Here is a 14,384-nt window from a genome sequence, read left to right on the forward strand (position 1 = left end):
ATTTAACTGATTCAGGTCAGCTATTCTGGACACTTCAAAATAAATCCAAGTGGTGTTAAAAATAACTGGGATTTCGTTAGTCACTGGTGTTGCACATACAGCTCTGCAAAATAATTTGATCCACAGAAAGATTATGTGTGTAGCATAGTGATAATTATAGGTCACAGCAATCATTCTTGCACCGATCACTCCAATACTCCCATTTTTCCACAATTAAAGATTTAGAACATAGAACAGTACAGCACAGGAACAGGCCCTTCGGCCCATGATGTCTGCACCGACCATGGTACCAAATTAAACTAAACATATCTGCTTGCATATGACCCATATTCCTCCATTTCCTGGATGTTCATGTGCCTGCCTAAATGCCTTTTAAACACCACTATCTTATCTGCTTCCACCACCATGACTGGCAGCATATCCTAGTCACCTAGCTCTCTGTGTAAAAAAAAATTTACCCTACACATCTCCTTTAAACTTTCTCCCTCTCACCTTAAAGCTATGTCCTCTAGTACTTAACATTTCCATTTTAGGAAAAAGCTTCTATCTACCATTTCTATGCCTTTCATAATTTTATAAACCGCTCAGCCTCCAACACTCCAGAGAGGACAATCCAAGTTTGTCCAACCTCTCCTTATAGCTAATACTCTCTAGACATTTGATCAAACATGGTGGCTCAACATCACCAAGGTGCACGTCATGATTTTCTTTTACATTCACTGCTTTCTTACAGCACAACAGACCAAAATTACAATTAAACCTTGGGCCTAATAGGAATAGAAAACTAATTGCCTTAGGAATGGAGCAAATCATGCTGATTCACCTGACTTCAATTTCTCTAACTTGGGTTACATTTTGAGCTTTAGAGTTGGCTGTGGTATTGGCTACAGGTGTCAATGGAGTGAGAATAAAAAATGCTTCCTATAACATATTTAGATCCAACGTATTCAATGAGCAGCAAAGCTGCAAGTTCTTTTGTTTCATTTTTGGCTTAAAAACTCAGTACATATGGATGCAATCAACAGTAAATGAGGAAAAGGCCACAATGTACATAACTCAATGATTTCACTGAACATGAAAGAGCATACATGAGCAAATAACAATACAAAATCTCAACCAGGATTTTAAAAGCACTTTAAAAATAGGGAAGAGAAGAAATTCTCATGTAAAGGTGGTTCCCATTAGACAATATCATCTGAGGTGTAATGATGATTTCTTTGTTGATTGCAAAGATGAGCATCATGTGCCAATGTTAAAAAAAGAATCTTCTTGTGAATATTGAGATAGTGGAAGAAAACAGGATAAATATTAATTAAATACTACATTCAATAATGTGCAGTGGGTTCAGAACAACTGGTCAATACTATTGGATAATTTGCCATTAGAAGCCACCTCAGACAACTTTTAAAGAGGAAGCTATAAAGTATGGATGATAAATTACCTGTTTTTACACAGATCATAAATTTAGATACTTAAAATATTTAAATGGTGCAAAGCTACAATTTTTAAGTAAGGACAGTTGCTTTGAGAATTTTATTCTAGTTACAAACTAATATATATTAATTCTTAATATTTGACTTTAAACTTGCAGTCCAAACTAAGTGTTACTTTATTTGTAATTAAAAAAAACTGCAACAAAAATATTACATATGATAATCAATTTGTTTTCGCACAGCATTTTTACCTTGTACAAGTGAACAATATGACAATGAGTGAAAATCAAAATAAATCCAAAATAATGTTGGAAACACTCACTGAGCAGGCAGCCTCTGTGGAAAGAAACAGACTTAAAATTTAAGGTCAAAGAACCATAATCAGAACTGAGGTTCCCTAGATGCCGCCTGACCTGCTGAGTGTTTCCAGCATTTTGTGCTTTTATCATGACAAGAGTGAGTGTCACAAATCTTCTGCATGGAAAAATGCAGATTTATTATATAATTACCAACAGGGCGTAGTTCCAACATTTGTAAGTACATTTGGTCTCACTTGCTTGAAATTATGAAGTCAATGATCTTTCTGATGCAGGATCATTGGTTTAAAGAATTAACTTGTGTGTCTCTCCACAGATGCTGCAGAAATGAATATTTCCAGCATTTTGTTTCATTTCAGATTTCCAGCAGTCACAGCATTTAGCTTTTGTAATAGCAAGCAGATGCAATACATAAATGGTGTATTAGGCCCTTACAAATGTTGACAAACAGGCTAGTAAGACAATCCTGCAACTGCACATCAAACAAGAAGTTCCAAATTATGTTATGTGACAACATAACAAACAGCATTCCATCAAAATTCCCTGCTCTTCAGAACAAAATCACCTTCCTTCCCACATTTTCAAGAAGGTGCTGAAGAATCTCTGCAGCAGTTCAAGTCAGGCATTTTATGGATATTAGTTTTCCTAATCACATTTTCTTCTCTTTTTGTGTTTTGATTCTTGTGCACAATCGGTGGTCTCTGATTCACTCTCAGAAAATTTTCTTTTCTTTCTAATTGGTTTGTTGTAATTATGGTAATCATTGCCATCCCTTTCATGGATTTCTGTGTCTGTATTTGATTCCTCAGTCCTTCGCTTTCTCTTTTTGGATTTACTGTCTAAAATCTCTTCAAGATTTACCATTTCGTGTTTGGTAGGACTCTTTTCTGAACTTGTGCAGTCTACAGCCTGTTCAGCTATCTCTTCACATTCTTCATCCTTCTGTTTTTTCTTTTTCTTCTTCTTCCCAGCTATACCACCATCTTGTTCAACACAGTCCTCTTCCAGCGGTTCTTCAAAATCTGCACCATATGGTGCCTGCACACTAGGATTTAAAGCAATATGTCATTTAAGTATAAACTAAATAGACAAAGACCAACATTTTTTGGTTTTGATCACAAGTCAGTCATATGACAATAAGTAAACTCATCCAAGTTTTTGAAGTCTCATTGCCTGTGTTCCATAACTAGCACTCGATTCACTGCAGCAGATGTTCGATATTCTGAATCTAAGTAATGTCTAAATACTTTCCATCAACAGTAACAATATCCATATGGGTAAACTGGTAACCAAAGAAGGCACCAACAAATTCAATAGAGTAACGAGTTGAATGTACTCTGAATGTTGGATTATGTTTGTTGACATTCGCCTGAGAAAGTGGTGGGGTGGACCTGCTCTTTAAGTTCCAGGCAGCAGTTCACTATTACTTCAAGGGTAGTTAAGCATCAATCACACTCTGAGACTTAAAGAAACCAGCTGAGTATTTTTTAAGTAGAAGTATGGATCTGTTTCAATGATTGATGCTTACTTTTGATTTTTTTTTTAAAAACTGGAATTAAATTTCTCAGATATTTATGGTGGGATTTGAATTTGTGTTCTCCTGATTATCAGCTTTGTACCAAAACCACTACACCACTGAACTCAAGTCACCAGTTCTGCTCAGTCATTAACAATTGTAATCTGTTTGTACTCATTGTAGCTTTATTATTTTGGGTATTATGCTATATTTTCAGTGTTTTTAATAATCACTTAATCTCACAGCAAGCAGAAACATGAATTCAATATAATTAGAACCATAGAACAATATAGCACAACACAGGTCCTTCGGCCCACCACGTTGTGCTGAACTTCAAACCACACCTAAGTATCTAACCCCTTCCTCCCACATATCCCTCTATCTTAAATTCCTGCATTTGCTTATCTAACAATCTCTTGAACTTGACCAACGTATCAGCCTCCACCACCACCCCAGGCAGCACACTCCATGCACCAACCACTCTCTGGGTGAAAAACCTCCATCTGACATCTCTCTTGAACTTCTCCCCCATTACCTTAAAGCCATGCCCTCTTGTATTGAGCACTGGTGCCCTGGGAAAGAGGCACTGGCTGTCCACTCTATTTATTCCTCTTAATATTTTGTATACCTCGATCATGTCTCCCCTCATCCTCCTTCTCTCCAATGAGTAAAGACCTAGCTCCTTTGGTCTCTCCTCGTAGTCCATACTCTCTAATCCAGGCAGCATCCTGGTAAATCTCCTCTGCACCCTTTCCAACGCCTCCACATCCTTCCTATAATGAGGCGACCAGAACTGGACATAGTACTCTAAGTGTGGTCTACCAGAGTTTTGTAAAGCTGCATCATTACTTCACGGCTCTTAAACTCGATCCCACAACTTATGAAAGCTAACATCACATAAGCTTTCTTAACTACCCTATCCACCTGTGTGGCAACTTTCAGTGATCTGTGGATATGAACCCCCAGATCCCTCTGCTCCTCTACACTGCCCAGAATCCTGCCATTTATCTTGTACTCCGCCTCAGAGTTTGTCCTTCTAAAGTGTACCACCTCACACTTCTCCGGATTGAACTCCATCTGCCACTTGTCAGCCCAGCTCTGCATCCTATCAATATCCCTCTGTAAGCTTCGACAGCCCTCCACACTATCCAAAACACCACCGATCTTTGTGTCATCTGCAAACTTGCTAACCCACCCTTCCACCCCCTCATCTAAGTCATTAATAAATATCACAAAAAGTAGAGGTCCCAGAACCGATCCTTGCCAGACACCACTAGTCACACCCCTCCAATCCGAATGCACTCCCTCCACCACAACCCTCTGCTTTCTACAGGCAAGCCAATTCTGAATCCACACCGCCAAGCCTCTCTGGATCCCTTGGCCTCTGACCTTCTGAAGAAGCCTACCGTGCGGAACCTTGTCAAACGCCTTACTAAAATCCATGTCAACCACATCTACTGCACTACCCTCATCAATCTTCCTGGTCACCTCCTCAAAGAACCCTATCAGGCTAGTGAGGCAAGATCTTCCCTTCACAAAGCCATGCTGGCTGTCCCTAATCAGTCCATGAAACTCTAAATGCTCATAGATCTTATCTCTTAGAATCCTTTCTAGCAGTTTACCCACCACAGACATAAGGCTCACTGGTCTGTAATTCCCTGGACTATGCCTACCACCTTTTTTGAATAAGGGGGCAACATTCGCCACCCTCCAATCCTCCGGTACCATTCCCGTGGACAACGAGGACTCAAAGATCCTAGCCAACGGTTCAGCAATCTCCTCCCTTGCCTCACGAAGCAGCCTGAGGAATATTCTGTCAGGCCCCGGGGACATATCTGTCCTAATATTTTCTAACAGCTCCTATTTTCTAACAGCTCCAACACATCCTCTCTCTTGATATCTACATACTCTAGAACATTACCCTTACCAACACTGTCCTCAGCGTCATCAAGACCCCCCTCCTTGGTGAATACTGAAGAGAAGTATTCATTGAGAACCTCACCCACTTCCACAACTTCCAGACACATCTTCCCACCTTTGTCTTTAATCAGACCTACCTTCACTATAGCCATCCTTCTGCCCTTCATGTACGAGTAAAAACCCTTGGGATTCTCCTTAACCCTACTCATCAAAGCCTTTTCATGTCCCCTTCTCACTCTCCTCAGCCCCTTCTTAAGTTCCTTCCTTGCTACTCTATATTCCTCACAAGCCCTGTCTGATCCTTGCTGCTTACACCTTATGTATGCTGCCGTCTTCTTCCTAACTAGTTTTTCCACCTCTCGTCACCCATGGTTCCTTTGCCCTGCCATTCTTTTTCTGCCTCACCGGGACAAATTTATCCCTAACATCCTGTAAGAGATCCCTGAACAACGACCGCATCTCCACAGTACATTTCCCTTTGAAAATGCCATCCCTATTCACACGCGCAAGTTCTAGCCCTATAGCCTCATAATTCACCTTTCCCCAATTAAATATCCTCCCGTCCTCTTTGCTCCTATCCCTGTCCATGACAATGCTAAAGGTTACGGAGCAGTGGTCGCTGTCCCCCAAATGCTCACCCACTGATAGATGTCACCTGACCCGGTTCATTACCTAAAACTAGATCTAATATGGCACCTTCTCTAGTCGGCCTGTCAACATACTGTGACAGGAATCCATCCTGTACACACTTAACAAACTGCGCCCCGTCTAAACTTTTGGCACTAAGCAGGTGCCAATCAATATTTGGGAAGTTGAAGTCTCCCACAATAATAACCCTGTTACTTTTGCATCTTTCTAAAATCTGCCTCCCAATCTGCTCCTCAGTATCCCTACTGCTACCGGGTGTGGGGGGGGGCCTATAGAATACTCCCAGTAGAGTAACTGCTTTCTTGTTCCTAACTTCCACCCATACTGACTCTAGAGAGGATCGTCCTACATTATCCACCCTTTCTGCAGCTGTAATAGTGTCCCTGACCAGTATCGCCACCCCTCCTCCTCTTCTCCCCCCCTCCCTATCCCTTTTAAAACACTGAAAACCAGGAATATTCAATATCCATTCCAGCCCTGATGTCAGCCATGTCTCTGTAATAGCCACAATGTCGTAGTCCCATGTACTTATCCAAGCTCTCAGTTCATCTCCCTTATTCCTGATACTTCTTGCATTTAAGTAAATGCACTTTAGCCCATTCGCCTTACTACTTTTATAGCCTGTACTCTGCTTCTCCTTCCTCAAAGCCTCTCTACCTGTTAGATCTGTCTTTTCCCCATCCCCTTCTTCCTCTGACCTACTCCTCCGGTTCCCACCCCCCTCGCAAACTAGTTTAAACCCTCCCGAACCACCCTAGCAAACCTGGCTGCAAGGATATTGGCCCCCCTCCGCTTCCGGTGTAACCCATCCTCTCTGTACAGGTCCCACCTTCCCCTAAAGAGATCCCAATGATCCAAAAATCTAAAACCCTCCCTCCTGCACCAACTTCTCAGCCATACATTTATTTGCCATCTCCTCCTACTCCTACCTTCACTATCGCGTGGCACTGGCAGCAATCCCGAGATTGCTACCCTTGAATTCTCACACTTATCTGTAAAAACAAACCAACCACTAAATATCTGTGCTCAAGCTAGTCACCAAACATCTGTACAGAATTTAGAGGGAAGGTTAACCTAATTGGTCAATTACTCAGTGGCTATAGACCTCCTTTCTCATTCCCTCTTTCCAATTCCAGTTTCACTACCTGCACTCCAGAACTAGCTGTACCTCAGCCAAGCTGTTCCAATACAGTTAGAACACTGGCATTTACCCGACAATGTGGAAAATTGCCCAGGTACATCCAGTTCATAAAGAAAATAAATTTAATCTGGTTAATTATCATCCAATCAGCCTACTCTCAATCAGCAGCAAAAAGGGATACGAATAATGATGTCTTGGAAAATATACACACTACTAAAGAGGAAGCGCTGGCAGTCTTAAAGTATATTAAGGTATACAAATCCCTGGGGCCTGACCAAAATCCTAGTGCATTGTGGGAAGCTAGGGAAAAAACTGCAGGGCCCCTAGCAGAGACACTTGTATCATTGATAGCTACGGGGGAGGCACTGGAAGACTGGAGGGAGGTTAATGTTGTGCCCTCATTCAAGGAAGGCTGCAAGGACAAGCCAGGGAACTACAGGCCGGTGAGCCCAACATCAGTGGTGGGAAAGTTACTGGAAGGGATTCCGAGGTACAGGAATCTACCAGCATTTGAAAAGGCAAAGAGTGATTAGAGATAGTCAGCAGTTTTTTTTAAAGAAAGAGGTGACCAAGAAGATTGACGTGGGCAGGGCAGTAGACATTTTCTACATGAACTGTAGCGAGGGCCTACATGGTAAACTGGCCTGGAAAAGTGAGTTCACCCAGGATTTAGGGCAAACTAGCCAATTGGGAGAGAAAGTTGGCTTGATGGTAGCAGTCAGAGAGTGGTAGTGGAGGCCCATGACCAGTGGTGTACTGGAGGGATCGGTGCTGAGTCCCCTGTTGTTTGTCAAATATATTAATGATTTGGATGAGAATGTAGGTGGCATGATTGGTGGTGCGGTGGACAGTGAAGAAGGTTGTCGAAGGTTACAACAGGATTGAGGTTAAGTAGGAAATTGCGCCAAGAAAAGGCAGTACTGCATTTTGGGAGGTTAAACCAGGGCAGGACATACACAGTGAATGGCTGGGTCCTGAATGTGTTGTTAAACAAAGACACCTAGGGTTACACGTACATAGTTACTTGAAAGTGAAAATACATCTGGACAAAATGGTGAAGGCGGCATACAGTACACTAGCCTTCATCAGATGGGGCAATGAATACAAGAGTTGGGATATCGTGATACAGCTGTACAAGACTTTGATGCGACTGCAACTGGACTAACGTGTGCAGTTCTGGTCACCATACTTTAGGATGTGGTTAAGCTGGAGAGGGTGCAGGACTCAAAGATGTTGCCGGGACTGGAGGGCTTGAGGAGAGACTGGAAGAAGCTGGGACTTTGTCCCTGGAGCATAGGGGGCTGAGGAGTAACCTGATAGAGGCTTATAAAATCATGAAGGGCATAAATAAGGATGGACACAGTCTTTCTCCTAGGATAGGGGAGTCTAAAGCTAGAGAACAAAGATTTAAGATGAGAGGAGAAAGATTTAAAGGAAACCCAAAGAGCAGGCCCCCCCCCCCCCCCCCCCAATAGAAGATGGTGAGTACATGGAATAAGCTGCCTGAGGAAGTGGTAGACACGGGTACAATTACAACATTGAAGAGACATCTGGATTCATGAATAGGAAAAGTTTAGAGGGATATGGGCGAAATGCAGGCAACTGGTACTAGCTCAAGAGGGCACCTTGGTCAGCATGGACAATTTGGGCTGAAGGGCCTGTTTCCATACTGTACAATTATAACCCTAAAAAGAAAAGCAGGCCAGCTCACAGATTTCATGCAAAGGACTTTCAAACTCTCTGATCAACCCAAATTACAAGGTCCTGATTTGGATTGAAACTCAGTGAAAATTTAAATCAATTGTTGCAGAATTGTCATTTGTCCATTTCATCAGTAAATGTCTCCAGGGAATTACCTTTTATCCAATTGTCCTCGAATGCACAGTACACCAGCAGCATCAGCATCCAGCTGCACAACTTCAAACTCCAGAATATCTCCTACTGTTACTGCAAAGCCTGGCCAGATTCCATTTGCATGATGTGGCTTGGGAATCGAAGCATTAAAACACCCATGCACCAGGCAACCAATATGACTTGGAGCAACTTTATTCACAGTGCCCTGCAGAAGTTCAGTAGACAATTAATCCTTTGCTGCTGTGGATATTAGAAGTATACAGATAACAAGTGCAATACCTTATTTTAAAATTCAAAAGGCTGGTTAATGTGCTGCAAACCCCATTATACAAAGATCAGTGAAAAAGCTTGTGATTTTAAGCAGCTTCTGAAACTTTAAGTTTGACATTGGTTATGAAAACTCATCGTCCAGACTACTCTGCTTATCTGGTGAAAAGTGGTGGTGTCCTGACCACAGAGCAATTTATCACGTTTTCTTGTTATTTTTCTTCAGACTGTTGTAAGACTAGTGCATTCATATCTACAAACTGAATAAAAATTCATTCATGGACAAATTCTAATTTCCACCTGTTACAAAAAAAGAGGAAAGCAAAGAACCTCCCTTGGACCCTACTACAAACTCTGTAACATTACCTCGTTCCCCACCAAATCTCTCGGATTAAACAAGACTGTTCATAATGTTCCCATTATTTTCAACCCCAAGGTGGGCATCCAATGACATAAACCTATTTGTACCGTGATAACAATGCCGACCATAGCCTTACTATAGTCTTTTCTGTAGCTAAAGCCCTTATCCTCATTATCAGCACCTCCAGGATTTCCTGATCATTAATTTTCAAGACAGTCTATTCTTAACATCCACTTTCAAGGCAGTCTTTGTTCAGGACCTACACTTTCATTTGTTCATTTCAAAAATTCTTTTATCAACACTGTATTTAAGTATTTATGCACTTCAACTCCCTGCAGCATTCTCTTCTAAAGCTTTTCTCAATAAAACTGAAACTTACCATCAGCTTCTGTCCAATTTTGGGCCTGAAGATAACAAAGTCTGCTTCAATGTTGAGATGTATATATCCTTGGTCATCATAGATGTCACCTAACGCACCAATTAATCTGACCTTGTCATATGCAACTGGGACACCCTGCAGACTAAAAGAAAGTGCTGGAGATTATAAAATTATTCCAATAGTATTTGTTAGTAAGAGCTTAAGATACAACAGCAATGAATTGTATATTTAAAAACTGTATTTCAATCTGCACAAACAGCACCTTTTCGTACAAAAAGCTTATTAAAATGGAAACTGCTAGAAGCATTTTTCACGTCCATTATAATAAATCATAAAAGATGAAGTGAAGATGTAGCATACATGGAGTTTAAAAACATAAACCATTTCTCCCGACGATACAGAATGTTCAACCAGGCCTGAACTTGAAAGCATGACTCCACAAATGGCAAATCCCAGTCTCAGTTTATATTTGCCCTCAGCTTACCCAATAGGAGTTTCACCAGTTTTGGCTGGGACATCAAACACATCTTCTGGGACAAAGGAACAGCACTGATGGGATCTGTGGAAGTAACCACAGGTCATGATGTTGTCTCCAATGCGACTTCCCACCTACCCACCCCCAATAAAGACATGTTTTTCTCCCAAGAGGGCAGTACTGATTCCCAGACAGGAGCAGCACATGCTCCCTTCACGGGATGAGAAAGAGCCACTGCAGATTCTGTAAAACCTATAAATTGGCTTTATTCAGCAGTAACAACATTCCCCCTCAAGCAGGAGTATATGTGTACCCCTAATGCTTTCTGCTATGAGCAGTTAACTCAATACAGAATGGGAAACAACCATATGGTACTGTGTACAGTGGTATCTTCATTCACTAAGCCAGATCTAATCAATAGTTAATGGAAACTGTGATAATAAAATGTCAATTTAAATGCAATCAATTCAAGGTTCAAAAAAGATCAGAAAATGCACAAGTGCATGTGACTCTGACCAAAGATAATGGTCCTGCCTTTTAATTAACACCGTGTACCAATTATAGCACACACTGCATATCATTTGGGCATTTTTTGTCGATATTTTTTCACCTGCAATTATCCATGGAGTGTCTACACCTGACTAAATGAAAATGAGTCACTTATTATTCGGTGGAAAATCAACAGCCGATTTCCAAAATTACGGAGAAATTAACTTCCATTTATATTGTGTGTTTCATGATCTCAAAATGCCCGAGAATGCCTTTATCAGTGTTTTTAAACTGGAGTCAATCTGGTAAAGCAGAGAATGCAACAGCTGACTTATGCAGAAGATGTCACAAACAATAATTTGATAACCTCTCCGAACATTGTTTGACGGCTGCTGACACCCAACACCACACCCCAATCCTAAAGCCAAAACCAAACGGAGAACACACAGCACCCTGTGACCAAACATCCAACTCCAAAACAAGGCCCCACACTCCAATACCTAGACTCCAACATGCCAACTTCAAATCCCAAATCCTCACACCAGCACCTGGCCCTGTGCTCAACCATCTAACACCACAGAGAACAGCCCTGACAATATAACTACACTGCAACCCTTTATAAAGGTGGTGTACCTAGGTGTTGCCAACTATTCCTGTTCCCTGGCCTTACCCCATTCATACCACCAATAAACTTTTCAATCTACACCCCAGGTTCAATTCCCCACCTGACCAACAACTCCCTATTTTACCTCCCCACACCTACTACCTTCATCACCTTATCCTCATCCACTCCTTACTCCAGTTCACATTCACCCCATCCCAATTCATTCTTTTGGAGATTCACCAGGACATTGTCTAGATTGGAGGATTTTAGATACAGGGAGAGATTGGATAAACTGGGTTTATACTTCCTTGGAGTGAAAGAGGCTGAGGGGTGACCTGACAGAAGCATCCAAGATAATGAAAGGCATAGATAGATAGGGTAGACAGTCAGAGAGTGAGAGAAGATTTGGTATGTCACCAAAGACTCTTGTAAATTTCTGCAGATGTACGGTGGAGAGCATTCTGACTGGTTGCATCACCGCCTGGTATGGAGGCTCCAATGTGCAGGATCGAAAGAGGCTGCAGAGGGTTGTAGACTCAGCCAGCTCCATCACGGGCACAACCCTCCCCACCATCAAGGTCATCTTCAAGAAGCAGTGCCTCAAGAAGGCAGCATCCATCATTAAGGACCCTCACCATCCAGGACATGCCCTCTTCGCCTTACTACCATCAGGGAGGAGGTGCAGGAGCATGAAGACCCACACTCAATGTTTTAGGAACAGCTTCTTCCCATTTGCCATCAGATTTCTGAACAGTCCATGAATCTATGAACACTTACCTCGTTATTCCTCTTTTGCATTATTTTATTTGTTTTTTGGTAACTTAAGAGTAATTTTTAATGTCTTGCACTGTACTGCTGCCACAAAACAACAAATTTCACAACAGATGTGGTAATAAACCTGATTCTGGTAGGGGTGTCAAAAACAAAAGGGCATAGTTTTAAGGTAAGAAATGTTAAAGGAAATCTTTAGGGCAGGCTTTTTTTCCCTCCCATGGAGAGAGTGATTGAGATCAGGAGTTTGCTGCCTGAGGAAGAGGCAGAATCAGATACAATCACTTTGTTTAAGAGGCATTTAGACTGATACTTGAATAGGCAAGGCACTGAAAGATATGGTCCTATTGCAAGCAAATGGGATTAGTCCAGATAGCCAAAAAGGTCAGCACGGATATGATAGGCAAAAGAGCCCATTTCTGGGCTGTACAACTCTTTCCAGTCCCTTAACTCTTCCCCTATCACTCCTTCTACACCTTCTTCATCCTCTACTCTCCCCAATCCTACTTCACTCCCCCCCTCCCCTCCCCCCACCACCAACAACCCCTTCCACCCCCTCCCTCCCTCCCCCACCCCCTCCACACCCCCTCCCCTCACTCCTCCCCCACCCCCATACTCCTCCCCACCCTCCATACCCCACCCCCACACCCCACCCTTCCCCTCCCCCCATACCCCACCCCTTCCCCACCCCCACCTCTCTGAGAAGCGGAGCAGCTCGGTCTTGAGTTGCCTCTCGATGCCGCTCCGCTTGCGGTTCAGGTAAAGCGGGCAAAGGGCGAGGTGCCGCCGGCAGGTGTCCAGCACCAGGCAGGAGTGCGGGCTCTGGATGAGGGAACAGGCCTCACTGAAGGAGAGCGGAGCTCCCGGTGCCAGGGGCGGAGAAGAGGCCACAGCCGAGGTCGCCATGCGGTGGGACCTGCCGTAAATCCGCACAGGCAGCGTGTTGTCGCAAATTCTCCGCAACGGCTTCCGGGTCCGCCTCCGCCGGCAGGCGGCGCTGCAGTGATACCGGGCAGTGCCGGCAGGTGGCGCTGCGGTGATACCGGGCAGTGCCGGCAGGTGGCGCAGCGGTGATACCGAGCAGTGCCGGCAGGTGGCGCTGGCGCTGCCGAAAAGAGAAACAATTTCATGCAGGGATTCAGGAGCAGTCTCTCAGTGAAGGGATCCCATTTAGGGGCCGAAATAAGGAGAACTGTTTTCTCTCAAAGGGTAGTAAATCTTTAGAATTCTTTATCTCATTAGGCTGTGGAGGCTCAGCCATTGATTGCATTCAAAACAGAAGTTTTTTTATACAAAATAAACTTTATTGATAATAAAAGACAAACTATATACAATTACAAAACAGAAGTTGATAGATTTCTGAATATTCCAGGAATCGTAAGATTGTAAGAATTAGGAGCATCCGACCTTTCCAACCTGTTACAAATTCATCAAGGTCATGGTAACCTTTTACCTCATTACCATCTTCTCGCACTATCCCCAAAACACTTGATTTCCCTAATATCCAGATAGCTATGGATGTCTGTTTTGAATGAACCCAACAACTTAGCTCCCATAGTCTTGGAAAGATTCACTACCTTTGCATGAAGAGATTAGAGTCATAGAGTCATACAACATGGAACCAGGCCCTTTGGCCCAACTCACCCATGCAGACAGTGTTGCCCAGTGAGTTAGTCCCATCTGCCCACGTTTGGCCCATAACCCTCTAAACCTCTTCTATCCATGTACTTATCTAGATGGCTTTTAAATGTTGCTAATGTGCCACTATTTCTGGCAGCTCATTCCAAATATGCACCACCCTTTGCATGAAGAAACTTCTCCTGATGTCCCTTTTAAATCTCTTGCCTCTGATCTTAAATCTATGCCCCTTGTTTTTAGCACCCCCTCCCTGCGAAAAAGCCCACGTGCTTTCACCCTGTCTATACCCCCTCATGATCTTGTGTATTTCCATCAGGTCACCCCTCAATCTCCTATGTTCTAGGGAATAAGGTCCAAGTCTACGTAACCTCTCCTTGTAACTCAGGCCCCCAAATCCAGGCAACAACCTGCTAAATCTTTTCTGTACTCTTTCCAGTTTAATAACATCTTTCCTATAACAGGGTGACCAAAACTGTACACAATACTCCAACTGTGGTCTCACCAACGTCTTATATAACTTCATCGTAATTTCTCAACTGCAATACTCAATGCCCTGACTCATGAAGGCCAG

The 14,384-nt window shown here is 42.8% G+C and overlaps 1 protein-coding gene across 2 annotated transcripts; it reads right to left on the reverse strand.

The window, feature by feature from the left end:
- Positions 1-453: 453 nt before the first annotated feature.
- Positions 454-13,092, reverse strand: polr1f (RNA polymerase I subunit F). Of its 2 annotated transcripts, XM_052016399.1 has the most exons (5): positions 12,870-13,092; positions 10,321-10,395; positions 9,837-9,978; positions 8,832-9,034; positions 454-2,795 (listed from the first exon to the last, which is right to left on the reverse strand). In XM_052016399.1, the coding sequence occupies exons 1-5, from the start codon at positions 13,079-13,081 to the stop codon at positions 2,396-2,398; spliced, it is 1,032 nt and encodes a 343-aa protein (XP_051872359.1). In that variant the 5' UTR covers positions 13,082-13,092; the 3' UTR covers positions 454-2,395. The 2 variants fall into 2 exon arrangements, with proteins under 2 accessions (XP_051872359.1, XP_051872360.1); XM_052016400.1 differs by lacking the exon at positions 10,321-10,395.
- Positions 13,093-14,384: the final 1,292 nt, after the last annotated feature.

Source organism: Pristis pectinata, chromosome 5 (assembly GCF_009764475.1).
Source record: "Pristis pectinata isolate sPriPec2 chromosome 5, sPriPec2.1.pri, whole genome shotgun sequence".
NCBI classification, from domain to species: Eukaryota; Metazoa; Chordata; class Chondrichthyes; order Rhinopristiformes; family Pristidae; genus Pristis; species Pristis pectinata.